This window comes from Dromaius novaehollandiae, chromosome 4 (genome assembly GCF_036370855.1).
Source record: "Dromaius novaehollandiae isolate bDroNov1 chromosome 4, bDroNov1.hap1, whole genome shotgun sequence".
Lineage (NCBI taxonomy): Eukaryota > Metazoa > Chordata > Aves > Casuariiformes > Dromaiidae > Dromaius > Dromaius novaehollandiae.
The window spans coordinates 26,751,490-26,779,366 of record NC_088101.1 but is presented as its reverse complement, the minus strand read 5'-3'; the positions used below and the strand labels follow the sequence as shown (position 1 = coordinate 26,779,366).

The 27,877-nt window shown below is 41.9% G+C and overlaps 1 protein-coding gene and 1 long non-coding RNA gene across 3 annotated transcripts in view; both read left to right on the top strand.

Annotated features, from left to right (window-relative positions):
* Positions 1–27,877, top strand: part of ANXA5 (annexin A5) — a 45,860-nt gene that overhangs the window by 4,307 nt on the left and 13,676 nt on the right. Inside the window, exons 1-4 of one of the 2 annotated variants that reach the window (XM_026096117.2) lie at positions 17,843–18,002; positions 18,080–18,117; positions 25,542–25,626; positions 26,711–26,805. In XM_026096117.2, the coding sequence (XP_025951902.1) occupies positions 18,109–18,117; positions 25,542–25,626; positions 26,711–26,805 (189 nt within the window). In that variant the 5' untranslated portion in view covers positions 17,843–18,002; positions 18,080–18,108. Of the gene's footprint in view, positions 1–17,842; positions 18,003–18,079; positions 18,118–25,541; positions 25,627–26,710; positions 26,806–27,877 lie in introns of those variants that run through there. The other variant, XM_064510652.1, reaches the window with a different exon arrangement.
* Positions 588–9,376, top strand: LOC112980904 (uncharacterized). Its single transcript, XR_010388942.1, has 3 exons — positions 588–797; positions 5,392–5,516; positions 8,447–9,376. It is a non-coding gene; the product is annotated as an uncharacterized LOC112980904 (long non-coding RNA).

Sequence of the window (27,877 nt, the reverse complement as noted above, 5' to 3'; positions counted from 1 at the left end):
GATTTCTTTCTAAATGCATGTATTTTATTTTTGATTTCAGTAAAATTAACTTCCTCAGATCAGAGCACGTCAATAACGATGATCTTAAGATGATAAGCAGTCTTCTGCTTCTTTTCTGGACTTTTTAAAAATATCAGTGATAAAAATGCGTGTCATCAGTCTGTTTAGTTTATTGTTTCTGAAGCTATCTTGATGGAAACAACACCCTGAAAAAAGGGTTAAAAGACTGCGCGCATCCCTGCTTCACTGGAGATAACAGATGATAGAGAAAAACAAATTACTTTTCGTTCCAGTCTGTACACAAAAGCCCTACTTAACCTGTATGTTAGTAAATGGCACTCCTGCTCTTCAAGGAGATTCAATATGATGCTCTCAATAGCTTCAAACACTGAATTAACTGCAAGTCTACTGTGATCAGCAAGCCTACTCACACCTATTTAACACTTGGGAATTGGTGTGCCCTAACATGTATTTCCTCCTGAACACTAAGCCTTGCTTCTCTTCTTCTAAGCAAATTAGGCAATATCTCACCATGTAATTCAGGCGTCATTTTCCTTGTGCTTGTATTTTCTACAGCAGTTGGTGAAATACCTCCTAGCACAACGTCTCTCTCCAGGCCCCTCTAGCAGGGTGATCCCTAGGTGTATTCCTGAACCAGCTAGGGATGCTCTGCACAAGATATATGAGTGTGAAACAACAAGTACCCAGTTCCCTGCCTTCGATTTCGTTTTCAATGGAGCAGCCAGGAGACACAGAGTGTGAACTGGAAAGGCTGCTGAAAGGTGGCAGCAGGGAAGGTGAGGAGTGTTGGCTTTTTGGTGTCCCAGACTGGGTCTGAACTGGGACGCAAGCTGCCCCCTGGTTAGACTTAAGCCCTGCATGTGTTGAGACCACTGGGGTTCCAAGTGCGTGGCACATGGGCCGGGCTCCCCTCATGCCGGGATGTCATTTTGTGATGGCACAAAGTCAGCTTAATGGTGCCAACAGCTCTTCAAATTACAATGATTAAAAGCAATGAACCTTATTTTGGTTTGTTAAACAGGAATTGTATTCCTAGAAGTAGTAGTGGAAACCGAATCCAGGTAAAATTGTAGCACTACAGTGATACATTTATGTTATTCACACTTTTAGATATCTGTTTTTCATTTTGATCTTAGATTTTACTATGCTTCCCTTTCAAATGAAGTCGTCACATGCTTGGGTATCCTTCATACAGATTAAGGCTACTATGAGCTGTTTCTTTATCAGTGTTATCAAAATATGAGAATTTAATAAGGTATGTGCCTGATAATATGGTGTAATCCTAATTTTACAATTGATACCATACTAACTGTAAAAAATTTAAAAGGAACCATGTCCGCTATATTAATACTTTTGCACAAAGTGGTCAATAACAGACAAGTCACCGAGATTTAAAAAAACAGACAAATATATTGCCAAAAATTCATTCATTCCATGAGTTTGCTGTATAATCTCTCTGTATCAATCTAGAAAGCACTGAATAATTTAGTTTTTCTTCTTATCTCCAAGTACTTGTAGAAAAAAATTGTCCATTGCTTCTGACTTTAATTCTGTCCATTTTTGATAGTGTTTTGAGTACACAGTTAATGATTCAGAGAAGCAACTTTGATTGTCTAAGTGACTTCTGCAGCTGCTGATGTGAGACAAGTAATTGTGTGAAAGAGCACCATGGATGTAAACTTAAAAACAGGCTTAGAACATGCATGCGCATGCTGCTGTTTCTCCTGTGCGTGATTAGCAGGAGAGATTGTCAGCAATGCAAGGCGTCAAGGTGAAAAGGAACCGCAGAGAATTGCTTTTCTAAAGCTCAGCAGAGCCTGTGCTCCTATCACTGTTTGTGCATGCCTTATTAAAATTTATGTTGCATTAAGGAGATGCTAAGAGGCAACTCTTTGTCTTAACTAATGGTAATGAGGTTGTCAGTGGTATCCATTCTTTAGCGAAAGATCACCTATCTGTGGTAGAACGGGTTTCGCTGGAGCCTTGATTGATTGCTCAAGACAAGTCTAGCTATTCTGCATTGCTAGAAAGGGTTGTTGGCGTATACTTTCCCTGCTTTGTTTTCTCTCTCTTTTGGATGATTGATGTACTTGAAACAGGGCCTTTTACATGACGTGAATGCTGTGTAACTCCAGATGTGTGATGAAAACTCAGTATGCCCTTTTCCCAAACTGAAGAATGCCTCCCAAAGCCCAGGTGTTCCTATGGTGACAGTATCACTGGCTCTCTGACTCTTTAGGATAAGCTGCGCAGAGCGTGCCAGACACTTCTGGCCAGAGCTGGATGGGAAGGTGGGTGGCTGGGGCCGGCACTGCAGGAAGGGAGCTGGGAAGCTGCAGGCCACGGGACGTGGAGGGGAGGAAACACAAGTGCTTCGATGAGAAAGCTGGTGGTAGGGAGAGGGGAAGGGGAGCTGGCTTGTTTTTGTCATGACAGGGGAGAGTGGGCATTGAGAGATTAAGAGCAGTGGGACATGGACCTGGCAGCGGCCTGAGCGGGATAACTGGAGCCAGGTGCGGGCTCGTTGTTGCTGGCAGGGTGGAGGACGGAGTGGGCATTGTGCGCTTGTCTGTAGTGGCTCCTCAGGGGCACCTTGGTGCATGTCCACTGAGAGGGGCCGGTGCACAGAGCAGCAGGGAGCTGAAGAGGGGAGTCAGGAACAGCAGAAGGGGTATATATTTCATTGCGTTTAGTTTCTGATGTGTGGAAAGGAGCAAAGGCCCTGGATGCCAAGGTATGTCAGAGTGGAGGGAGAAATGTGTTGCAGTTTTTCTCTACTTTGATCAAATCATTTCCAAGGAAATAGTGAGTTTTTGCAGAGTCTTAGGTAAGGAGAGACTTCTCTTGCTTCCATTTGTTAAATCTGGGCATGAGACAGACCTTGGGGCTGTGCGAAGACCTGCTGCCTTACTTTTTGGCTCCCGCCCCACAAAGGGGAATCAGCATCCTTGTGCTGTGCTGGGCTCCCAGACGAGGCACCAGAAGGGCCTCCTGCGCACCCAAGTCCCGCAGTGGCACCCCACGGCAGTCTGCAGGGAGCTGCCTGGTAGGGAGGTATGAGGGTGTCTGTTAAATGCTCCCCAGCCTGCAGGAGGGGTTTTAGCATCTGCACAGGGGCTTTTCTGTCTGGCTGTGAGCACAGCTTAGTACCCTTCTGCTGAAGGGAGGCACATATCACCTTAGAAAAGACAGAGATGTCCTGATGTCCCCTTTTGCTTTAAAATTCCAGGGGAAAGCATATGTCTTTATGGTCTTTTCATAAAGGCCTAATGAAATGATCTTGCCAAAAGAATGAGTTATGTAATTTGTCAGTAGTTGAAATGATGTAAACCACTTCTGTGTTAAAATGTACAGTTTGGTTAAAACAGAGATGTTTCAATTTCATAACCCTTATTTAGTACACTCTGCTTAAGTGATTAACTGAGTTATCTGTATCTGTTGCCCCGATTCAAATGTGTAATCACTGGAGGCTCTTCATTTGTCAGAAGATTATGGATACTTAGCAGAGGAATTAAAGGTCTGCAATACATTATTTTGCAAAGAATAAGCATGGAGGAAAAGATGATTCATCACTGCGCTATACCAGTTCTGTATTCACATAACTCACTCAAACTCAGCTGCATTCAATCACCTTGTGCAAGACTGAAGCTGGAAGGGACATGTGCGGCATCCGGTCTGCTCAGGCACTGCTCTTCACCTCTGGAGTTCAGGGCTTTGCAAAACCCCCTTACCCTAGTTCCTCAGATGGGAAAGTGAGGCATAAGCTGGTTGTAGGCATGCAGAAAGGTAGTGTTACTGTCAGGATACAAGGCATGCCGCGGACTGGCTCCCGTGCAGGTGGGCCGGCGGTGCCCCCTGCCTCCGGCCCTGGGCAGCAGCGGCAGAAACTGCGTGCCGGGAGCAAACTGAAGCATGCACTGAGAGACCCGTGCACACCCAACGCTGCCACCGAAATGCTCCTCTGAAAAGGCTCCAAGAAGTGCGCCATAATGCCAGACAGACCAAGTTGTGTGACTTTTATCACTTGGCTTTCATTTCAGGGAAGATGCAGCATTTTTTCCCTGTCCTGTTGCTATATGAAAGACAGGTGAAACTTGGTGTAGGGGGAAAGGAGCATTCACCATGATGCAGGCTCATTTTGTAACGTGGGTGGCTGGTTACTAGGAGATGCATTGAGGAAACTTGCTTAATGAACCTGCAAAAAGTCCCCCCCCTTTGATAGAAGTTGCTAGCTTTTGGGGGCAGCACTAAGCCCTCAAACAAGCTCTCTCTTCAGCCTCCCCTTTCTGCCACCAGCACTATAAGTAAAGGTAGGCTCTATCGAAAACCCTGAGGTGACAATACTTTAAAAGGTGAAAGACCTTAAGCGTGAACAAAATATTCATTACAGAGAGACAGAGCCATCTGAGGTGAGAGGACACATAACAAACTGATGTGTTTGCTTATCTCGGCCTGCAGTTCTGCTAAATGAAATATTACCTGGGCCCTTCTGTAGAAAATATTTCAACTTTTAAACTTAAACGCATAGTTCTGTAACTGCACAATGTCAATTTAAGAAGAAATTACATTCATATTAATCTTTTTTTAATCTGATCTCTTTAGTATATTTCAGTTCTTCAAACATATTCAGTGCCTGACCTGAGCACTCATTCACCATTTGAAAGTTGTTTTGCTGATAGCTTTTATGAGTGTCAAATTAAAAAGGATTTGCTTGACTGAAACTTGCCTAGACTGGATAAACATTTCATGGTTATGAAAATCTTTTCCTCTTCCATTTTTCTTTGAAGAGAGTATCTGAATACCAGAGCATAACTGAAGCTGTTGCAGTGGAATAAACCAAGTACTTTTATGAATTATAATGATTTTATTTGCACTCTGTACTGGATAACAAGACTTAGCTATAGACTTTACTGCTTTCTCCATATTCGTTTATCTTTTACCTAGTTGCTGTGGGATTTGCTGGTGTCTAATTTCTCTGGCATGAAATCTGGTTCCTTATTATGTAAAATATAATCCAAATTTACATTTAAAGTCTTATTAAGGACCAATAACAAAGAGTGAACAATCACAGAACCTTTTATTTTTTTTTCCATTTACTTGATTGCATTTATATGAGGCCTATTTCCAGCTCAGAATCTGTCTTGCTTGTTTTAAACACAAACTCTTAGTGTGAGATTATTTATCAGTATGAAGCGTTTTTCTTAGTAGAATCAGGAACCTACTGATGGTTTCACACCAAAAAGAATGGAGAGCTAGAGGGAAATCTGCCTACAGATGGTGAGAAAGCTTGATAAATAAAACCATTCTGGGATCAAATGCTAGGATGCTGTGGTGATATTGTACGTAAACAAACCTTTTCTTTTTCTCCAGCACCAGAGCTGCCAGTTTTAACTTTCCACAAATAACAGCAAGAACATTGACAACGTATTTCTGAGTGTGAATCCAAAATTCAGATGCATATGGATGGCCTCATCTAGACCTTTTGACTCTCTGAGGTGAGAGAAAGGGATGCAAATAGTAAATGTGATAGAAGAAAAACACACAAAGTGGGATACCTGCCTGATTGCCTGGTGGTATTTTTTGAATTGTTGGAATAACACTTTTGCCCATCTCAGGATTTTCGAGGGATTTTATGTATCACCACTGTTGTTGCTTTACTTTATCATAGTATTAATGCATGCACATGAAAGATTTGACAAGACACCTTTTTTCCATCCCTCGGCCATAGGTTCAATACCCATGCCTTGCCACTAGATGTCTCATTTTCTATAAAAAAGCTTAAATCATGCTGCTTTAAAAATCACTAGTGTTGAAATATGGGAAGGGATTTCAATATGTCATTATTTACATTATTCTAGTTTTTCACTTCCCCTTTGCCTGTATTGCTATTTTTGAAAAATTTGCCACTGACAGTGGTTTAACATAGTTTAACTAAAATTCCTACAGGGGACTGGGTTGCAAATGCATAGTGCTTCTCCATCACAGCGTTCAGTAGAATAACGTGCAATAACTTGCTTTTTAATTATTGTATGACAGCACTGCTATACAGGGATATATATTTTAGTGAAAGACTTGTACAGAAACCAAGCTGTTGGTTCTGTCACTGCTAATGGTGGCAGATATTCAGCATAAACTACTTGTTTTGGGTTCCTTTGATTTAAAAATATTTCTGAGGCGGAGCTATGCATGAATTATGCTGTGTGTGGTGTAAGCTGTGTGCAGGCCTGAGCAGAAGGTTTGTGCCGTTGTGCAGAGGTGTAGGAGCTGTAGCATCAAATACACCAATTTATGGTGCACATGGTGACGTGACCTACTCCTTCCATGCAGATTACAGTCACTCCGTCTCCAAAACAAGGAGGACACCTCCAATATGGATTTTGCCCCTCTGGACCCCAAAGCTGTCTGTCGTGTTCCCCAGGGATTAAACCCTGAGGCTTTGACCCGAGGCCCCTTGCACCTGTGCAGACGCCCTCCTGGGCCTGACCCACAGAGCGGCCACGCAGGCCTGCAGGGGTTTTGCTCGCCCCCAGTGGCGAAGCTGATGGAGGCCCGTGGTGCAGAGAGGTTTCTGTGTTTCCTGGCTTCCTCCTGTGGTTAGAGGCACAGCGGCTGTCACCCATTTCCGGGACGTGCGGCCACTCGCCTTGCTCTGCGCCACGTTACCTCCGAATTCAGCAGTTTAGCAAGGTGCACGTTCACAGTGGAGAAAGAAAAGCTCTAATTAGCTATACCTACTCATTTATTCAGGCTGAAGGGAAAAGGGCAATTTATGTTTGCAGCTGTCTTCAGCAAATAATCTAACATTAAGAAGCAAGTAAGTTAGGTATGGAAAGAATGCACCTCCTCATGTTCTGTAGTCTGGACGCAAAGTTTAAATGTGCTGATTCACCTGGTCCCATTGAATGGAGGTGAACACACCATGTTTTTCAACAGCTCGCAGTGTAAGCTTCCTAGATCTAAGTACTGTAATGCCTCACTAGACAACTGCCATTTGGTTTCATTTAATTACTGCAGTCATTGCTAATGATGATATCTGGTATACATCTCTAGCTGCACATGAGCTCTCTTGATGCCCAGTTCTGGATAGTGCAGAGTGTTTCCAGCTCTTGTTGGTATCGGTTATACTCAGCAGTTGGCAGGATTGTGCCCTAAAGATTTTTTTAATGAAATCCTTGCTGGCATTCCCTTTATTATGGGCTAAGTTTTGACTTTTTTGATGACTGCTACCTGAGGGCTCAAACAGCTCCACTGTGCAGCGGTAGTAACACCTCACTCCACAGGCAGGGTAGTGCCTTGAAGTCAGTGACAGATGTGGCCTTTCAGTGACATGTATCAGGGTGCTGAGCATTTTACAAAGTAAATAAAGATGGTTCTTTCTAAATTCCTGCCACTGGCTTTCTCTCTAACTGATAAACCTAGCAAGTAAGTGGTGTTGCTGCAAAACATATGGAATAACAGCAGCTGTTTTCTGAAAGCCTCCTCTGCTGTTTGAGGGACAAAACCGGGATCTGTTACTGTGAGCACTATATAAGCACAGAAGAGAGAAGTTTCTTGCCCCTGGGGATGCAGAGCATGGAAAGCAGAAGCAAAGGGTTTACAACTAGGATAAGCATGCAAAGAAATGGATAGAGATGCTTGGCCGTGCTCATGACAGAGAGGAGAACTGAGGTATTGAGACAGGAACGGGGGAGCCAGTAAAATTATAGAAAAAGGAGTAAAACAGCAGAGCTGTCATAAGTTATCCCCTGTCCATCCATGCTTACTTTTGATGGCTGCTCTTTCCCTGGGTAATTAATAAAATGAGAGTGAGAAAATGATCACTGTTAGAGCACCATATTTCTCTTTCTCCTCCTATTTTGAGCGGAGTTTGGTGATCTTCATGAAAGAGCAGACAGCGAACCAAGGGAACATCAGGGCTGTACATGGGATAACAGCATGCACCGTTTGTGTGTCGTATGCCTGCTCTGTGATAAAGGTCCTCATGCACCTGGAAGTCCGCTGCTGGACAGCATGGTGCTGCAGATCCTTGCCCTGCCAGCAGGACTGTAAGGCTGAAGGTTTTTAAGGGAGGGATAATGGGATCAGGGCCAGAATTTCTCCCCTTTTCCTTAGTCCTGCCAGTGCAGAGCTGGGAAGTGTGCAGTTTTACAGGAGCAAAGTTTGACACACTTCTGAAGACTGTGCATCAAAACATCAGTGCTCTCTAACCCCAGTTTCACTGATCTGTTCGTACCAGCGCAGAAGAATATGCAAGGGCATACTGAGGTCTGGACATTTTTTTTTTCGTTCTGGGAAGACAATTTATCTGGCTCAGTGATGGCATTTCCTTCCTTCTTAGCTTCACACAATCAGTCATGCATCTGGATCGTTGCTTCTATGAGCCTTGACCTCTAGACATTAAATGTAATGGCAATTTTATTTGCAGGGTTGTGGTCACCTGGGATGTGGGCAGACAAGCGGTGTTGCAGGCAATCCGCGGGGAAGTCCTTCAAACCACTGCGACCAGACACAGGTGCAGCCAAATGAAGAGCTCAAGATAAATGGGGGAGATGATATTTAATGTAAGGCAGTTTGCAGTTTCCCTTGCAAATATGCTCATCCTGTCACATCTGAATGCCAAAAACCAGTCTGGTGTTTGGTTTGGTAACAGATCAGGATGCATGGCAGTAGCTACATGTGTACTGCAAAACAGTGCTAATCTATATTATTATTTCACGTGTAGACATTTTCATCAAGGCGCTTTTATGAAGAATATGTATTATTCTAACCATTTCACTCCTGGAAGAAGAGACTTTGGGTCTCAGAGCTAATAGTGTATCCTGGAGAGGACTCACAGCTCCTGACTCTCAGTTCATTCTTCTACTCTGGAAAAATCAGCGTTACAAAAGGCTGTCAATATGATAGCTGATAGAGCAAGCAAATCAGAGAATTTGTCATTAAAAATGCTTTACTTGAACAAGAGCTAAATATATGTTCTTGCAAAGTGGAAAAACCTACTTTGAAATAAACAGAACTACAGGCCTTTGCACCAGGATAGAATTTGTTACCATGTTTCTGGACCCTAATGTGTTTCTGTTTTACTTAAAGTTTTGCTGTGGTTACTGCTACAGCTCAAAAATGCGAATTAAGGTAACAAAAGCACCCCCAAAAGTCCTAGAGATGCAGAGGTGCTGTGGGATCTTAGAGGAATATTACTGCAGGCATTTCTCTCAAACTAGTAATTTATTTTCAGTTGGACAGCTAGTGTAGGAAGAACAGAAATGGTCTTTTTTTACAGACAGCTTTTACAAAACATGATGTTGAGTAGGAGTTGAGACTACTGGAAAAGTTGACTACACATACAAGTTTAGCATAAATTCATTACATTTGCTATCTTTTTTTGCTAAAGCTTTAACTCCTTGAATCATGTTATCACCTGGAAATCTCAGCTTTCATTAAAAAAAATTGCAATAGAAAATTGTTATATTGTTGCTATAGAGAAAGGAATTGACAATGTGACGCAAATAATATGGAAGAATTGCATATCATACTACTTGAAGCCTAGTCCTGTTTCTGAAGAGAGAAAAGATGTGTTGTGCCTGGCAATGACCAAGGTGGGAACAGGAGAATACTAAGAAATACTGTATAAAGGTGTCTTTGAAGTTTTTCTTGGAGGAAGAGGTAGATTATTGTAGGCCCTTCTACACTGTATAGAAGAGAGCAAGAGTGAGAGCGGCGGGGTGTGTGGAGTTTTGTCCTGTACAGGGCTACTCCCAAATGCTCGTGTTTGCATGGCTTTGTCCGTACATAAATCTTTGTTTAGTGACTTGCTCGTCTTTGAAGTTTTAAAATTAAGTAAAGAATAGAGCATTTTTAAATCTAGAGTGCTTGTGTGTGTGCACAGAGTAGCAATAATTTGTTGGGAGCAATTAAAAGATTTCATTTATTTGCTGGCAGTTTCTATAGATTCGTTCTAGTCCAGATGTCAAAACATACCATAGAAACCTGTAAAAGGACTTTAAAGGTCTTGAGCTAATTGCTAAAAAAGCTTTTTGTGTTTACAGGAGCAATAAATATCCAGTGGTAGGGGAATATATGAGAAGTTACGGAAAGAAAGAGTAGAAGTAAATTAGGTTCAAGACAGATGGATCAGAGCTCTGTAAAAGACCCTAGTGCCTCCTGATAAAGCTGTGAGCTCTAGGTGGTGCTGCTAGCTGCACACACGGTCTGAAATCGAAGTGCTCCGTAATAGGGGGTTTCATGAATAGTGACTTGGAAGATTACTTGATCAACATTTTCATTTTAGAACTGTAATGAAAAGTTGAAATGTAAGCAAGCTGATGTAGGCTTTGTTTGCTTTTGCCTCCAGACTTATTCCCTTGTTACTAAACTAAGCTTTTATGGGCTTGATTCTGCTCTTACTAGGGACTCAAAGTCTGTACACTTTTAAGTGAGAACAGTCGTACTGTGTCCTCTCAAAAGCATGCAGAGATGCGACAGTGCTTCTTATTTTAACATCCTTAGAATAATTTGTGGGGTTTTTTGTCCTTTGACAGTAAATATGTAAACCAAGGAGGCAGTTTTCAGTGACACTGAGGCCCTTTGGCAGCATGAAGAGAGAAAGAACAGCCCAGCGCTAAGTCAGTAGCTTGTGACTTGACACCTGGGTTCAGTTACCGGCTGTGCTGCAGATTGCCTGTGTGACCTTAGGCAAACCACTGAGCATTACCTTACCTTTATTCTCCGTTTGGAAATGAGGATACTAGTGTTTTTGTGTCTCAAGACTCTCATGAGAATGCTAAATGGTAGTGTACTAATCCAGGGCCTTAGATGAGAGAGAGGTCTTGTTACAGGATCTCACTTACGAAGTATTTGGGAATAATAAAAGCAAATGATAAATTTATTTAGTGGCATTATACCAGTTCATATCAGCTAAGTTGATTAATGTTTCCCTTCATCACAGAGCAGGAGACATGCACTCATGGAAAATTTTTATTTTCCTCTCCCAGATTTTTCAAATTTCCATTAAATTAAACCTCCAGCAAACAGAATCAAATGTCTTTCTCTCTACTGCTCTTTTACAAGTATAATTAATGGCCTCATAGGCTAAGGGAAACATCTTTCTGAACTTTCATTGTTTACACTTGATGGTTGCTTACTGCTGTCTCACAGGTTTGTGATTGCTCTTACATTCTTTAAAGGATGCTTTAAGTGCTGGGTAGAAGAGAAGTGTTCTGCTACTGTTGATGGGCTGTCCCCTCATCCGCTCTCATGGTGTGTTGGAGGGTGTGTGTGGAGAGAGCACAAAGCATAAGTGATCTGCTCAAGATAAAAAACACAGTACAGAACAGCCGGACTTACAACCCAAGCTCCTGACTCCTTTTCTTTCCCTTTCCCCTAGGGAAGTCCAAATCACTAGTCATCAGGGATGTCAGCTGTGTCTCCCAGGGAGAATTAGGCAGCCTGATGCTCGAGGCTGGCCTTAGCATAATGCTGCAGAATCGCCCTAGTATCGATACTAGCATCCAGAGCCTGGGACAAGTATTGGGATCTGGCTCAAGGGATTTATCTCTGTGGATATAAAGCTTTGCTTGAATTCACGTTATTATATTGATGACATTCCTGTGGTATGCCTTTCTGTAGAGATAGTTTCAAAGAAACCTGAACCTCCTCTCAATAAAAGAAAATATTTTTTTCCAGTAAGGTGAATCCAGCTGCCTGATGCTATAACCAGTATGAATGCTCTTAACTCCTGTTAACCTTTTCACATTGTAGTGGTGTCCCAAGAGAAATCAAGAATCTGACAGAGCACCGCTTTGTAATGGGTTGTGGATTAAAAGTAATGAATCACTTACAGGAAGTTGTCTTTGCTGGAACACAAACCAACATTTTTAGTCTCCAAAGCAATTCTCAAAGCACTTAAAAAAAAAAAAAAAGTCTTCCCCTGCTCTCTACTCTTAACCTGTCCTTCAGCAGCCCCTTCATGCCAGCATACAGCGTGGAGAGAATTTTATAAACTTTCTGTCGGTATTATAATCTGAGCCTTTTTACCCTGCCCATAAACAATAAAACCCTCCCCTCTCTCCTAACATATTCCTTATGTTCAAAGGGTTGCTGTTTTGAATTTTGTCTTGTACCTCCCACCTGAGGTGCTCGAGTGCTGCCAAAGCTCTTCTTGCCCAAGCTAGCAGTTGTGCTGTGCTTGGTGTTTGTGTAAGAGCCGAGCAAAAGGTGGCACTGAGAAACTGCCATCCTCTGGCACCTGGTCTGGAAATGAGCTGGTTCCTTCTGTGTTAGTAGTAATCAAAGCATCAGCATGAAATTACTCTTTTCTCCTCACTCAACTTTACTTTTGGCTTGTGGTTCATCGAACAATTCTCATTGTTTCACTTCCAAAGAGACATTAGAGTGTGAAATGCATCTAAGGCTGATCTGCAGTTATAGTTTCATAACGAAACTGTGACTACAAGCACCAGTGTCTGCTCCCTGAAATTTCACAAGCCTGAAAATCTTCCTGGGCAAAAGTCTATTGCTGTTCATTGCCTCTACAATAGGCTTTTTTAATATTTTGCAATGGGATTTTTTTTTCTGAAGAGATAATATTTGAACTAGGACTCTGACTGTCCTTGGCCTTTCAGTATCATGTGGAAAGGACTCTAATGTGATTACAGTGCTTTGACTTTTTTAGATAAATGGAAAGACCTTTTCCTTCTCAGCAGCCTTCTGATAGGTAGCAGGAGGAAACTTTCCTTTAATATGGGCCTTGCTTTTTTTCTTCTGTGGTGCACTTAAAGGTAGTTACACTGTGTCAACTAACATCTCAGAAATGTTATAGTAACAGAGTGATGTATGATACTTCTGGGTAGGAGGTGAGGACACACTAGAAGACTGTCTTGATACAGCTGACCATCTGTCTTTATTTTTTCTTTTTAAACCTGAAGTTACTGGTCTTTCTGTGATACAGCATCTTGCTTTTGACAGCAATTGCAATAGGGTGTGCTTTTGAAATTAACTGCTTTTTTGCTAACCTTTCATCCTCTACATCTTTTACATTGTACCTGAAAAATATGCGGATACATTTCAGTGCTACAGCAAGTGTTTAAAATCATTTTCCAGTTCCTTATTAGAAATCCATTATCAAGTTAATTATTTAACATATTGGGTGATTCTTGTGTTTAATGTTTGCCTCCCTTCTACAACTGAAGGTCCTATAATGAATCTGTTGTGTAACTGTGCGGTGATGTCAATTTTGAACTTTATACTGTGGTCAGGGCTCAGGGAAAACTCATTGGCTTATTTATATTGAATAACGTGCCCAGGTGACCTGCTTGCATTCCTGAATTTCACACAAAAGCAAGAAGGTTTAGTGAGATCACACTTCTTTAGACAGCATGTGTATATTGTTTTTGTAATATATAATTTGCAATCCTGCCTACAGGCTCCTGAACCCAGGCCCAGAGAAGCAGGTTATGCTGAGTTTTTGAATTTTTTTTTAAAGAAAAACCCCAAACAACAGAACAGTAACTTTGTTGTTGAAGAACAAAAGGCAACTTTCAAAGTTCGTCTGAAGCCACAACAATCATTTCATCCGACTGCTTCCTAGTGTGGCAGCAAACCGTCCTTGTCTAGGATTTCAGTCTTCGTGCACTGAGACGAAAACCCTTTCAGCTACCCAGTGTACAGTAGCTGGACATTTCTTTGGGAGATAACAAAACCTACATTCTCCCAGAAGTAGAGAAGTGGTTCACAGATGAAGATGGTGCCCATGACAGTCTTTCACGCTCCTCTCCTACCACCTCCTCTGTGGTTTCAGGCTAGCCACATGGTCCCCAGCTTCTCACCTCCTCCGGAGGAACAGAAATGTGCAGGAAGCAAGCCCTCATGAGCATTAGTCATTCTGGTTATTGTCATTGTGACATTTTGGATGTATATGTCTAGTTTTTAATCCCTTTCCAAGAGGTTAGGCCAGGGAAGTGCTAACCTCTGACGCAGCAGCAGTAGCCTATGTCTCTTCAGAGCAAAACCCTGTGAACGCAGAGTGTATCCCCTGATTGATACAATCCCATCTTGCCTCCTGGGGAAGTGCAAGATTGCTAATATAATCCATGCTTCTCGCATTACTTTGGCTTTCTGGCTGCTGAACACTTCTTAGTTGCCTAACTAAGGCACATTCAACCCCAGTGTGATATTTCAGCATTTCTTTACCCTTTAGAAGCATGATTTTGAGGCCAAGCCAGAATTTCACTCCATGTAGACCAGATCTGTGCCTGAAGCAAATTTGGGATTTAGAAAAGCATGACCCTGCTTGCAACTGAAGTTGTTGCGTGTGTTCAAGCTAAATACATCATCAAGGCATTGGTACTTTGTTTATTTTTTTATATTATTATTGTTATTGTTCCAGGTGTTTACAGCTCTGCACTTAGGAAGGCTCAGGCCTATGCTTTGCCAGCAGCAGCAGTGCCAAGAGGCAGGCTATTACATCCTGGTATGATGCTGTTCGTTTTTGAAGATGGAAAGGACAGGCAGGGCTTGGGAGGGGGAAAGACTGTTTTAACCTAATATGTTCTTTTTTTGCTTGAAAATTAGGTTTTCTTTAAAAACAAAAAAAACTAACAGGATTGTACTAAATCTGGAAGACCTGTATGTGGTTTGTGCATGAACACTATTGAATACTAGAGCAGCTAGCAGGTGCGTGCTCACAGTGGCTATGAAGGTCCTGCATCTGATGCTTTTAGTACGTCTACTATCTGTAAATGTGCCCTAGCCCACCTTAAATTTTGCCACCAAAGGCAGTCCATACAATATGCATTTTCCTCCCATTACATGCTCATGTCTTTCTCAGGTCCACTCTGGATTTGCTGGTATAGCCATTCTTGTCTCTTCCCTTTGCATTCAAATCAATTCAGAGACTGATATTCTGTGATGAGCAGGAGATTTTTGAACATCTGCTCTTGCCAAATGGACTGGCAAATCTGTTACATATTTTTATTCTAGCATCCCTCCAGGCGTCCTTGCTCCACCAAGTTGTGCAAATATTTGCTTGCTTAAGCAAACATTGATGACATTTTAGTCTGACTAGAGTAAGTTTTACTCCTAACTTCATCTGTTGGCAACAAGATTGCTCTGTTCTTCTCAGTTTAACCTTTCCATTGCTACAGCTAGTGTTTATCTTACATCATGTGTTTCGGACTCCCTTCAGAGCAGAAAAATACCATGTGTTCTCATATCCAAGATTATCCATTCCTTATCCTTCACGGATTTGAAATGCAGAAGCTACCTTAGATTGGCTGCACATTACCTCACATTTGGCTGGGGGTAAGGCTGTGCACACAGAGTGTAACAAGCACACAGGGAGTAGCAAGCTATTTTGTGTGAGCTCCTCAAAGGTAAATGAGAGGAAAACTATTTCAAATATCTCAAAATGAAAGAAGGGAGACGACTTCACATTCATTGTAGATTAAGTGTGTACACAGGGACACTTCTGCAGAACAAGTGGCATATGTTATTTTGCTCCCAAATCCACAAGGTCCAACACAGTGTTTAAAGGGAAAAATAGTATTGAAGACATCTCTTACCATTTGATGATTTTCTCAAATTTGAGAGTGGTTATAAATTAGTTAGGATATTAAATATGGCCCAGGAAACACAAATCTGATAACCCATGTACCATAAAAATCCATCCTCATGGTTTGAAATATACATGAGAAGAGCTAGGAGAAAATAAGCCCTTTTTTGTCTTTAATGTGCTATTTTACACATGCAAGTTCTGCAATGTTTGTGTTAAGCTAGCAGCGATTATTTTGTGTCAGACTGCCCAGTCTGAACTATGCTGGCTGTTACAGGAAGCCGAGAGCTCAAAGCTTATACTGCAGATCTGGGAGCCAGGAGGGGCTGCTGCAGCCGAGGGGAGGGGAGAGCAGGATCGTCGTCTTTCTGGGGCAGCGCACTTGCATTCCAGGCAGTCAGGTGCTAACTGCTGAATGATTAGACAAATATACACATTTTTCCAGATTATTCAAGAACTTGTTTCATCGTTTGTGAAGCTTAACAGATATATTTGTATCAATAGAGGGAAGCGTACCTATCTTTGTGTATGCGGTTTGCTGTAGGAGGGAGATCCTATTAACATATTTCAAAGCAAGGAGGACTACAGCTTTATTAGTTTCTAGAGAGCTTACTAATTGTTTGCGTGATACTAATAGAGTCCTTTTAAGCTTTCTCATTTTGCAGTAACTTTTCCTTTACTTATCACACATCTGAGTCACGAACATGGTCTGAATTCCATGCGGCTGTGTTCACACCCCTGGCTTTCCACGCTCTGCACGCCGGTCGTGTGCCTCAGTCTGACAAACAGAACTTTGGAGTGCATCAAAAATGGCAGATTTAGATCCTACTTCTTTTTTTTTTCCCCCTTGTGAGCATGTGTGCACTTTCTCCAGGTGGTAAAGCTTGAAACATGAATCCAGCATGTCCTGTATCTGCTCTGGATACAATGTGTAAGAAGAAAACGACTTTCATTTTTGCAGGAGATGGGTGTGCCTAGGCTAGGTTGTGCTTAAATTAAAAGCAACCAATTTGAACTTCCACAGATACTTTTTAAAATCACTTCATAACCCTTAATGCTTTCTTGATTACCCTGACCCTACGTCTAATCCATTGTGCATTTCCACATGTATATATTGAGCAATATTGAGCAGCTTACTATTCCCTTCGTGAGTCTTTGTGCATGTGTGGAATGTCACTTAAATGGATGGGATGCAAATTAAACTTTAATAAGGAAATCAGGCCATTTTAGCAAACCATTTGGCCCCCAATCCTGTAAACACAGCCAACTGCATTCATGTTTTTCCTGAACTGTTTGTGAACTTTTGAGGCAACATGAAACGATAGAAAAAAAGATTTAAATTTACATCACGATCTGCAGTTCTGTCAGTGTTTTCAGGGCAAATACAACTCGTTTTAAATAAGACTGAAGTCACCATTGTATGTTAAAATGCTCACATAGTGACATAATGTTCATGTCTCGTTTTGGCAAAGATGCTAAATTCTGTTTGTGCTGTAATCTCTTTTCCTTCTGTCATCTAACGCACAACTGGAGTGCATCTGTACGGGTGAGGAGCAAATTTTTAGCTTCGGGTGAAAATGCTCATTGAAATAGCCATGCAGACCGCATCCTCCCTGTTCTCCAGAACAGGATGTATGTTCTCTGTGCTTGGGGGACCGAAGTGGTCCCTCTGTAAGATGCTGAGAAGTAAAAAACATCATCACTCATTAGATCCTGTATAAAATGCTTTTACCATACTGGTTGTCTGGATTAATAACCTTTACACTCTGATCCCGTGTCATGCTCATTTTGCTGACCTAGCTTACATGGAAGCTAACCTAAGTCGGCTAATAAAGTGACTAATTTAAAATTTAGTACAGATTTGCCCTTTAGTGATGGGGGGCCCAGCTCCCTTTCCTCTTGCGATTAATAGGGATTTTTCCCTGATTTCAGCAGGAGGGGACTCGCTCACGGTTTGAAGACTCTCTGCAAATGTCATTTTTCTTCCCAAAAGTTTATTACTAAAAAAAGAAAAAAACCCAGAACTTTAATTATACGCTTTTATTGGCACGATAGAGATGGTGGAGAAAGCAATCCTCTAAAGGTGACCAGCATCGTTTCCGGCGCCCTCGGGCCTCGGCACCGGAGCCTCCGCCGGCTTCGCACCAGCGAGACGGGCCCGCGGCGGGACGGCGGCCGCTGACCGGAGCTGCGGGAGGAGCCACCCGTTCCCCCCGGGGCCCGGCCTTCCCCGGGCGGCGCCTCCGCTCCCCTCGGAGCCCGCGGTGCCGCCGCCCGGCCGGGCTCGGGGTGGGGGCAGGCCCCGGCCCGGCCCCCGGGTGGGGCGGGCGGCGGCGGGGCCGGCTCGCTCTCTCCCTGCCTCCCTCCCTCCCTGCCTCCTTCCCTCCTCAGTGCTGCGGCAGCTCTGGGCGGCGGCGGCTCGGCGGACCCGCTAGCGGTGAGGGGGCGCCCGGCCGGCGGGGGAGGCGGCGGCGGGGCGAGGGGCGCCGCCGCTCACGGTCTCTCTCTTTGCAGACTCGGCCCCGGCGCGGAGGAGACCGGAGATGGCGAAGGTGAGGCGGGCGGCAACGGCCGCGGCGAGCTAACCGCCGCGCTAACGGCTTTCGCCGCAGCTTTTTCTTCTCGCTTTTGCGCCCTCGCCGGTTTATTTTTGGCCTCCCGCAAATCTGCCCGTCCCCAGACCCCGGCAGGAGGAGGAGGAGGACGGGGAAAGCAGCTAGTCATGTGAGGTACACGTCAGACAACTTTTTTTCCGCCAGTTTCCACTAATTTGGCCAAGTTTTCAGTGCTGTGTGTTTATATTATGCCTGGGTGGAGGCTCTTTCCACTGGCGGAGGGAAGAGAAAGACCACTATGTTCTCCTCCTCCTCCTCCTCCTCCTCCTCTTCTGGTGTTCCTCCCCCCTTCCTGCCCGGCTGACACGTCTCCGGGCAGTGTAGTCCCTTCTACTGCTTTGCCGCATCTAATTCTGTTTTTCCTTCTCTGAAAATGTTGCAGCTACCACACTGAAGCCTGGGAGCATGAGTCAAACCACACTGTTTCTGTAGTTGCATCAAATGTATTCACATTCTGCAAAGTAAAATAAAAGCTAAGTTGCTCATTGCTTTTGTGCTGCTGTAGGAAATGAAAGCCATCAAATTGTATGAGTGGGACTAATTGCACAGTAACATTGTGGTAGTTTTTTTATCTTAATTTGAAATAATAGTTGAATGACTTTTTGTTGAATACTTAGCGGAATGATTTAATACTAGTGATGTTTTAATGTTGCTGAGAGTATTTACTCATATTCTATCTGAATTTAGTTTTTAAAGGAAGAGGGGTTTCTTCATTTTAAAGAAAGGGCATTTTATTTTGGATAGTATTCTGCTAAATCCTCACTAGGCTTTCTGAGGAATAGAAAAGGGGATTTCTTTTTAACCCAGCCTGGCTTGTTTAGGGAGTATCTCACTGGGAAATAGGGAACCTTACCCATGCCAGTGCAGGATATCTGGCCAGACTGATCTGCCTGGCAACCTTTAATTGCCATGGTATATGTAATGTCACATGTGGATTTGAAGATAACTTCTGTTTTATAAAAACATGGAAATCTCTGATTCACTTGTCATTTACTCCACATAGACACTGACTTTAATTCTTGATCTTTGTAAAAGGAATGTTTCATGTCTCCATAGTATAAACCAGTTATTCTTGTATTCATGTGGTAGGATTTTCTATTGCCTGAGGTAACACTTAGGATTGAGTTGCTGACTGTGGTAAATTGCAGTGGGCTGAAGTCATTGGAACTATGGGGTCTTGCCCTCCAATTCCCTTCTTTCGGAGGACTGCTTTCCATTGACTTCAGTAACGCTCTCTGCCTGTATGTGGCAGTGAAAGGCTGTAAGAGTGTTAAGGCTTTTTAGCCTGTAATTCATTCAAAAACAAACAAATAAAGGTGAGGAATAAGGTCTGCTCCTCATGGCAGGTGTATTGCATGCTTTTGCATGCAAAGTGTTTTTATTTTCTGTTCTTAATTTTGTTGCATCATGAAGTAACACCACAAAATGAAAATATGTATCAGTTAATTATGAAATGTTGAGTATTAATCGACAGTACCTATTTATACAGGCAACTAAAGGTTCAGAATTCCAAAAAGCTGCACAGAACAACACCAAAAGTGCTGTGTATTAAAGTCCAGTTAAGTCTAGATAGGTCACTGAAGAATAAAACCTTTGAAAAAGGTAAGTTATTTTTGACGTCTCAGTGACTGAAGTAATTGCTCTTGCTCAGGAGTGGCAGGATTTTTTTTTTCTTTTTTTTTTTTTCCCCCATCCTAAGGTGCTGAGGGATTTTATGTATTGCACTGCCAGGAGAAAAAGATCCATTCGTTTTGTGGGGAAGCTATGGTGCTGTGCAGACTCGTCTTTCCATGTCTGCATTTACCCACTTGTTTGGTGGAACATTACTGTTGTAACAAGCTGCCTTTTCTCACACACCTTTATCTGTAGTGGTCTTTGTTAATGCCGAGGTGTGTATGTGACAAGCTCTTCCTGCCTGATGAACTAGCTGCCTTGGAAATTCTGCCCCGTGATCTTTGCTCGTTCAGAAATCTTGGAACAAAGCAGCAAGAGTAGTTTCTGCTTGCAGGGTGGTGGGCTTCCATGTTGTGGACTGGTCTATATTGGTATGCTACTCTCAAATTAATCCCTGAAAGTGAAGTTGGGACCATTTCATATGTCCGTTTGTAATTTGCTGGGAACTGTGCTTGTTGCCAGTGCAGGTGTGGCTGCTGTGTGCTGTATCTGCAGTTCCTGTTATGCCAATTTGCACATGTGACTAGGAGCACAGGAGTAGTATCACTGACTCCGTTATTGCTTTAGAGGATTATTTCTGACATTCAGAAGTACACACATTTTAGCAAGTGCAAAATTGGGTCCTAAGTAGTTTCACTGTCTTTGTTGGGATTATTTGCGAGGACAGATGCTTTGAGTTTTTTTGCAAATGTTCTGGTGTTGATTTCTAAGTTGCTGTTGCTTGATCTTCTATTTCTTTCTCCCCACCCCTACCCCCCATCTTTGCATCTTTGGTATCTCTGTGGTGCAGTGACTCAGAGTTCAACCCAGATGTTATGCAATTTCATCTTTTGTTAGGAATTTAAATTTAGTAGGGCAGATGTGAATATAGTCTGCTGACTGGAGGTTATTCTTTCCCTTTAAGTGGACGATATGAAGCATTACTAAATTTGGAGAGATGTTTTATAGAAATGTCTTTAAAATAGTTTCACATACGCACCCGCTCTGTGCCTATATGCATCCATTCACCATGTAATTTACGTTCTACTGGCTGTTGAAATTTTAGCGGAGATGTCATGAAATAGATGTATATTTCTTGTATGATGTTGATTTTAAAGCACAGTTTGAACTGGGATCTCTGTCCCATCTTTAATGGCTACAAAGGCTTTCAGTTTACTGGTGAACACTATTGTGCTTTATCTGCAAGATGGCTATACTTATCTACGAAATCTTAAGGGAATCATTCATTTATTCCAGCACGTGAGCTTCTGGGCTCTTTTCTATGTTCGCATAGCATGCCTTTTCTGTTTGTTGACCTACGTGCTGAAAAGCATTTTCCATTTCCATTCCCACTTCTCACTCCACCATTTTCCTGTACCGTCTTGTAAACAGATGACCGATTAAAAAAAGTCTGATGTCAGATACCACCTCTGTAATAGACACTGGGCTTTTCAGTAGTAGAGAGATGAGACCCAACTTTTCTTGCTGCAGCATGATAAAAAGGGGTAGTTTTTCATGTACAGGAAATCTGGCTGGTAAGGACTTGTTGTGAGTGGATATGGAACGAGAGCAATCAGGAGTATGTCTGAATCAGTCTAAATGTGGTCTTTTGTTCCCTAGTAATGAATGCTTTGTATTTAACAGGGATAAACATAGGCTCTTGTGGGTGGGAAATCTTTTTGCCTGCTTGGTAGGAAAAATAAAAAGGAACCTAGTTAAGTGGCTATTGTTGATTCTACAGATAGTGCTGCTGCCAGGATATGTGGCCACGTGACATCAAATTATGAAGCAATGTTGTCTATTGGGAGAAGCTGTCATAGCTTTGAGGTGCTGGTTAGAAAAAGCTCAGCTGATGAGACCATGTTTTCTTGTCCTTCTGCAAACATGCATATGAACTTCTGCCAAGGCAGAAGAAACAAAAAGAGCAAGCAGAAAACATTAATTTCATCATTTGGAGGGGTGTGAGTTGTAAAGCCAGATCATCTCTTCCTTTGAAATCTCACATTTTTTTCTCTGCCTTTCCTCTTCATGTTAATTTTGTCTATCTAGAGGCTTTGTTGGTCTCATTGTTGGTAGATCTCTGGAAGAAATGGAAGTTGCTGATTATTTCTAGTGTATCATCTCAAATAGTCTGTGCACTATACATGATTGTTTAACAACATGAAGTGTATTAGGGAATGTGGAAAGAAAAGAGAATGTGGGTAGGTTTGGGGTAGTATAATCATCTGATATTCTTTCTATTGAGGTTGTGCCTGTTGTCATTCTCTTTATATTTTACTACTCACAGTGTATAGTTTTGCCCCTTAGTAAGGGATCATTCCAGATTACAAATGGACTAATATCAAAGACTATTTATGTTTTCCATTCCATTGATATGCTTTACTTACTTTTTGATATGCTGTGCTCTGAATGAGAAACTTAATAACCAAAATAAAAATGTCCTATGAGGCAGTAGTGTTATTGTGTATCTATTTGCATAAATGACAAGGCACACTTTTAGAGATGTTAAAAATATGATTGTTTATTTAACTCTATAAAAAAGTTATGAAGTTTGGAAACATGTTAGATAATTGTCTTTCACTGCATTGATTTTTCATGTTAGATAAGGATATCATAGCAGATGTGAAGCCATGATCTATCTGCAAGCACAAGTTTGTTTTGATAAAGTTGAAACTCAACATAGTGTGGAAACTATAACATAATTCTCTGATAAATGAATGCCTGGCTTTTCTCAGAAACTCTGAAAATCAGAATCACAGTTGTACAGATCTGTTATTTTGTTAGAAAAATCTGTTTCGGAGGTCCTGTTTCAGATTCTTTTTGCCTGAAAGTTGACTTCAGTGGACACAGTCAGCCTTTAAGTTTCTGAGCCAGGGTCTCTTCAGGTAATGACGATGGTTTAGAAGCGGTGCTTGCCCTCCCTTTCTCTGGCCAAAGGTGCTGTGTTTGGGAAAGATAAGACAGCTCTTCCCTCCATGGACCAACTTTGTTATCACTGCAGAGCTTCTTACCACTGTCCATTGGTCTTGCAAATGAGAAATTGGGATGAGAATAACTAATAGTGGTGCTCCCGGGTTGTTTTAGATGGATTTGTGGTTATTAAACATGGTGTGTGTGACTGTACCCTCCCATACCCTGTTACTGGGTCACGTTGCCCTAAAAAGCTAGAGGAGTAGGTTTGTCGCATACAAGGTAGGGATGGCTTGACAACTTCCCAGTGGTGGAACAAGTCCTGTCAGTGTCGCGTCTGCCCAGGTGTGGCTTCTAAAGGTATTTTTAGACTGCAGCTTTGACTGCAACCCCCATAGCCGTATCCGAGCTTGCCTTATACTGACAATCGCTGCTGGTGGCTGTGCTCTATTTGCACTAGCATATAGTGGTGAGGGCAGCATATGTGGCTGGAGAGTCTGCCATTATAGCTGCAGTGTTGGTGGTACTCCCGTGACATGGATTTGTATTTTCCTGGATGCCAGAGCTGCAGCAGTATATCTGCTTTGCAGGTTACGTGCAGCTCAAGGGCTGACTGAGGGTGTTTGTGGAGTATCAGTAACCAAAATCCAGTCAACACTGCTTAGAAGGGAATTCCTGGAGTGTAAGTGCCCAGACATCAAGAAAGCTCTTTCAGGTTACAGCTGCACCAGAAGAATTTCAAGATTTATTCGTCAAGCTTAGCATATGTTGAGGTTTTCCACAAGATGCTTTGGAAATGAGAATTATGGAAGGATTCTTCTTAGTTAACAAAAATAAGAAGGATGATGCAAAGTGACTTTTAATGTAACAATTAGTGTTTAAACAAAGTTTTAACTTAGAAGTCAAGAACTATTATTCTCTACGAGATCTGTTGACCAGAGGGTCGTTTCTGAAGGAGAGTTGTGGTAGTTCTATAAAATTAGCTTATACAAGATGATATGAAACAAAACGCTGGGAAATGCCCGTTTTTAAATAACCTTGTACTGACTGGCAGAGTAATGAGGGAGGAGAAGGAAAATAGAGGCTTTTCAGTCTTTATTTTCTGTTCTATCAAACTAAATTCTGTTTTGTAAATTTGATTCCCAAATCCTGGAGGTTTATTCATGATAGCTTTTGGAATTAGCTAGGAAAAAAACAGTAAGTACCTATTGCTGTGCTAAAATTTGAAAAACTGCCTAAGAACTTGCTTGTAATGGGAAAAACAGAACATTTCAGGGGAATTGTCGACTCTCTCAAGTATACTGGATATTGGAAAGCATCTACTAGAAATAAATATGTTGTTGCTATTAAACGCCATCATACTTTGTGTTCCGAAATTCGGACACTGAGGTAAACCAAATCCGTTACTACTTCTGCGGTGGGAAGGGTAGGGGTTCTCTGGTGGCCATAACACACAGGTGGCCTGAGAGGTGGCAGTGCTTCAGAGCAGTTTCTGGTTAGCGCTTGTTTTCTCTCTATGCTCTTCTGGCTGACCTATCCTACATGAGTACATTGGCTTGAAACAAAAGCACTGTGTGGCTGAAATTGCTAACCTGAGGGAAAGGCTGCATCACAGAGGCCAGATGGCCGCACTGCCTGTGAAATAATCTGCCATCAGCCTCGGGAGGCGTCTTGGCACTACCTTCTATGCTCTACGTTAAGTGGAAAAATGCCCTGGCTGTACTGATTACTACCTCTGTTCAGGAATGGCTACAAGAAGTCTTCCCCACCCCCCTGCCAGCTGTTACAAAAACCTCTCTGTTCTAAAACTGTAGCTGTTTCTCCTCTTGTCCATTGCTCAGGGTAAAATCTAAAGTAGCTTACAAATTACCTATATGTGTGTAGCACAGCAGGTTCTTGAACTGTCATGTTTAAATAAAGGCAAGCCTTCTGTAAGGGTGATGAATATCCTTTTGTGTTTGACCGGAAGAGAAACTCCCTGAAGAGTTATGTTCCATGGAAACCTAATGGAATTATTTTTGTGTTTGGATGGCTTGATCTTTTATCCTTATGTTTGAAAGGAAACTTCTTTTTAGCTCTGAACTACTATGTGAAAGGTAGCTGAATTACATGAGTAAAAAGGTGCTTATGCCAAGGATACATGATGAAAAGTTGAAGCCCATTGTAAAGTTCAGTAGGTGTCATTTCCAGTGTGATAGGATGCTGAATCACTTGAGTAAAAGGTACTTGTGCCAAAAGATACATGATGGAAAACTGAAAGCCATTGCAAAGTTCAGTAGGTCTCATTTCCAGTGTGATGGGAGGAATCAAAGTATGACACAGACTGAGAGCTCCAGTAAGTTCTTCTTGAAGAAAGGAAGTTCTTTCTCATTTCTGAGCATGTCTTGGATCTTTGTGTAGTTTTTCCTAGCACACATGCCCTGTCCAGTTAATTCCCCAAATCACTCTAATAAATTATATTTCCTTAGCCACTCTCCTGCATTCAGGCTTCAGTGGTGTAAGTACCAATCCTGCAAACTATCTTCATGTGAAAAGAACTGAACTTAGCAGGTCCACTGCTGAATGAGACCATTCAGAATGGTAGTACCATTCTACTGAGTGGGTAGTACCTTTCTAGTGAGAGCTATGTTTACATACCCACAGAGAGCTATTTAGACAGACGTTTGCAGGAAAAATACTAGCATCTTTTGGATCTTGGTTTCAAATTCTAGTCTGAGCTGACTTACAGAGGACTGAAAAGTGCTGGTATCTTCTATCTCATGGCTTTGTTCCTTCTCCCACCCCTTTTCTCCCCCTAGAACACAAGAGGTACCGTGAAGGCCTTCTCTCCTTTTGATGCCAGAGCTGATGCAGAGGCCCTTCGTAAGGCCATGAAGGGAATGGGTAAGAATAATTTAATTTATGAAAAGGAAAGGGCTCTCACGCTTGCATTAGCTGGCTTTGAAAACAGCCTGTCTGAACTCTTTTTTTTTAATATTAGCAAATGAGGATAGGGCGTGTGTCTACATGCTGTAGAATGACAGCCCCAGGACTGCAGGAATCTAGGCATGTCCTAGTTCTGACTCTGCTGTTCTTAAGAGTGTTTATTTTGGGGTTAGCACAGGGGAAAAAAGGTGTTTTGCACATTCCCAATTCAAAATTGGATACTCTGCAGGCTCCTCTACACAAGAGGATTTACTGCACAGTAAGTTAGACTCTGAATGTACAGGGCAAAACAGTAGAGAATTATGATAATATAGCTAGATGCTCTGTGCTTGGAAAATGTGACAGCTGCCTCTAGCCTGGAAATCGGTAAGCTGTGTAATGGTTACTGTTTACAAAGGATACAAGCACACAGAGTGAATGTAGGCTAACAAGTGATCTGTAAACTCACACTGTAGCTTTCTGACCCAAAACTTCCCTGTATGAACAGATAATAATTTGCAAGAAAAGCTGCAAGAAAAGAGGGTGCAGGGAGGAAATGCAATACACCTCAGTCCATTGACAAATTAAGTAGGGCTAGTAAAATGTTATGCTGTGAGGACTACTTTGCAAACTATTATACAGAAAATGAGAATAGCTCCATACTTGCATACTCTGGAGTATTTAGGGTCACTGGACTGAATTTTGCTGGGAGGGGGCAGAGTATTATTTCTAAAATAAATCCCTTGGAGAGCTTGAAAGCAAGGCTCCTTTACAGAAATACAGCCTGTGACAAAATGTTATACCTGATGCCTGGGGTGCTGGGAGCAGTGTCTGGAACAGGGTACTGACTGAGAACAATGCGTGGATCCTCCAGCTGTAGTTTTGCTACAGCAGAATACCAAACCTGCTTGAGGTGTGGTTACATTTGTTACTTAAATGCTGGTGCTTTTTGTCAATGAATTGCTATTTTCAAAGCGTCTTTCATTGCCATCTGAGTTTGTGCCACCATTGTTTGTTTTTAGAAAATGTTTTTAATAGGTTTGTTTCTTTCTTTCTAATTCAGGGACTGATGAAGAAACTATTCTGAAGATCCTTACCGGCAGAAACAACAGTCAGCGCCAAGAAATTGCGTCTGCCTTTAAAACCTTATTTGGCAGGGTGAGAAGAAAAATTACTTTAGAAATGAGCTGAATATGGTCTATGATGATTACTTAAAACTGTGAGGCACATACACCTATAAAAAATTCCTTTGAAGAAAATCTAGTTTTGCTGCTATCTTTCCCTCCCACCCATAATAATTCTTAATTGCTGGCTAAGTTAGAATATTCCATTTAATTATCACAATGATGTGTTGTGACTTTCTTTTTCCGTATGTCATTCCAGTATGTGTCTTAGACTTGTTTTTGTGCAAAACCTCCTATAGTTTCCTCTTACCATGCTCCTAGTACTGATCTTATCCTCAGTATGGAAGGAATCATCAAATATTTTGATGCCACAAATTGGTTTTGGTCTGCAGAGTAAAGTGATAGTGGGAAAAGGATTTTCTAGTGCTTTGATTTCTGTCAGTTTTTCTAGCTATCTAATGTTGTAGGAGAGAACAAAGCCAAGTATATTGGTAGGTAAAGCCATAAGGTAGCTTAAAGCAAAGAGGGTTTGTTTCTCTCTTTGAGCATTGCTGGATCCTTTAGCATCTTGGATGACTAACCTTTGTCTCAACGGCAAGTGCAGCGAACAATTACGGTTTAAAGAATTTCTATATTTTTATATATATATATATATATGTATGTGTGTGTGTGTGTGTGTATATGAAAACAAGCAAACAAAAAAACAGATGAACCCTCCATCCCAATTAGCATTAGCTACCAAACAAATCCAAAAGGCTGTGATTGATAGCAGCCATTCCAACCTCCTTTCCTTTCTGACAAATTTTGACATTTGCTTATATGAGCTGTGAAGCTGTTTGTATATTGTTTCTATTTTAAGCCCATCATTTTACCTTTCTGAAAATGACTTTTTTTTTTTTTTAGCCTGAAGATTAAAATATGTTTCAGGTTTACCAAATGCCCGTATATACTCTTCTTTTTCCTGCTTAGACTTTTGGCTACATTTATTTCAGTGTAGGTGCCAGTTAAAATGAAAACCAGCCCTGTTGCTTGCACTTTTTGATGCGTCTTCAGAGTGTTCTAGCTTGCAGACATGCATGACATCTATTTGAAACTTTTAATCCTTG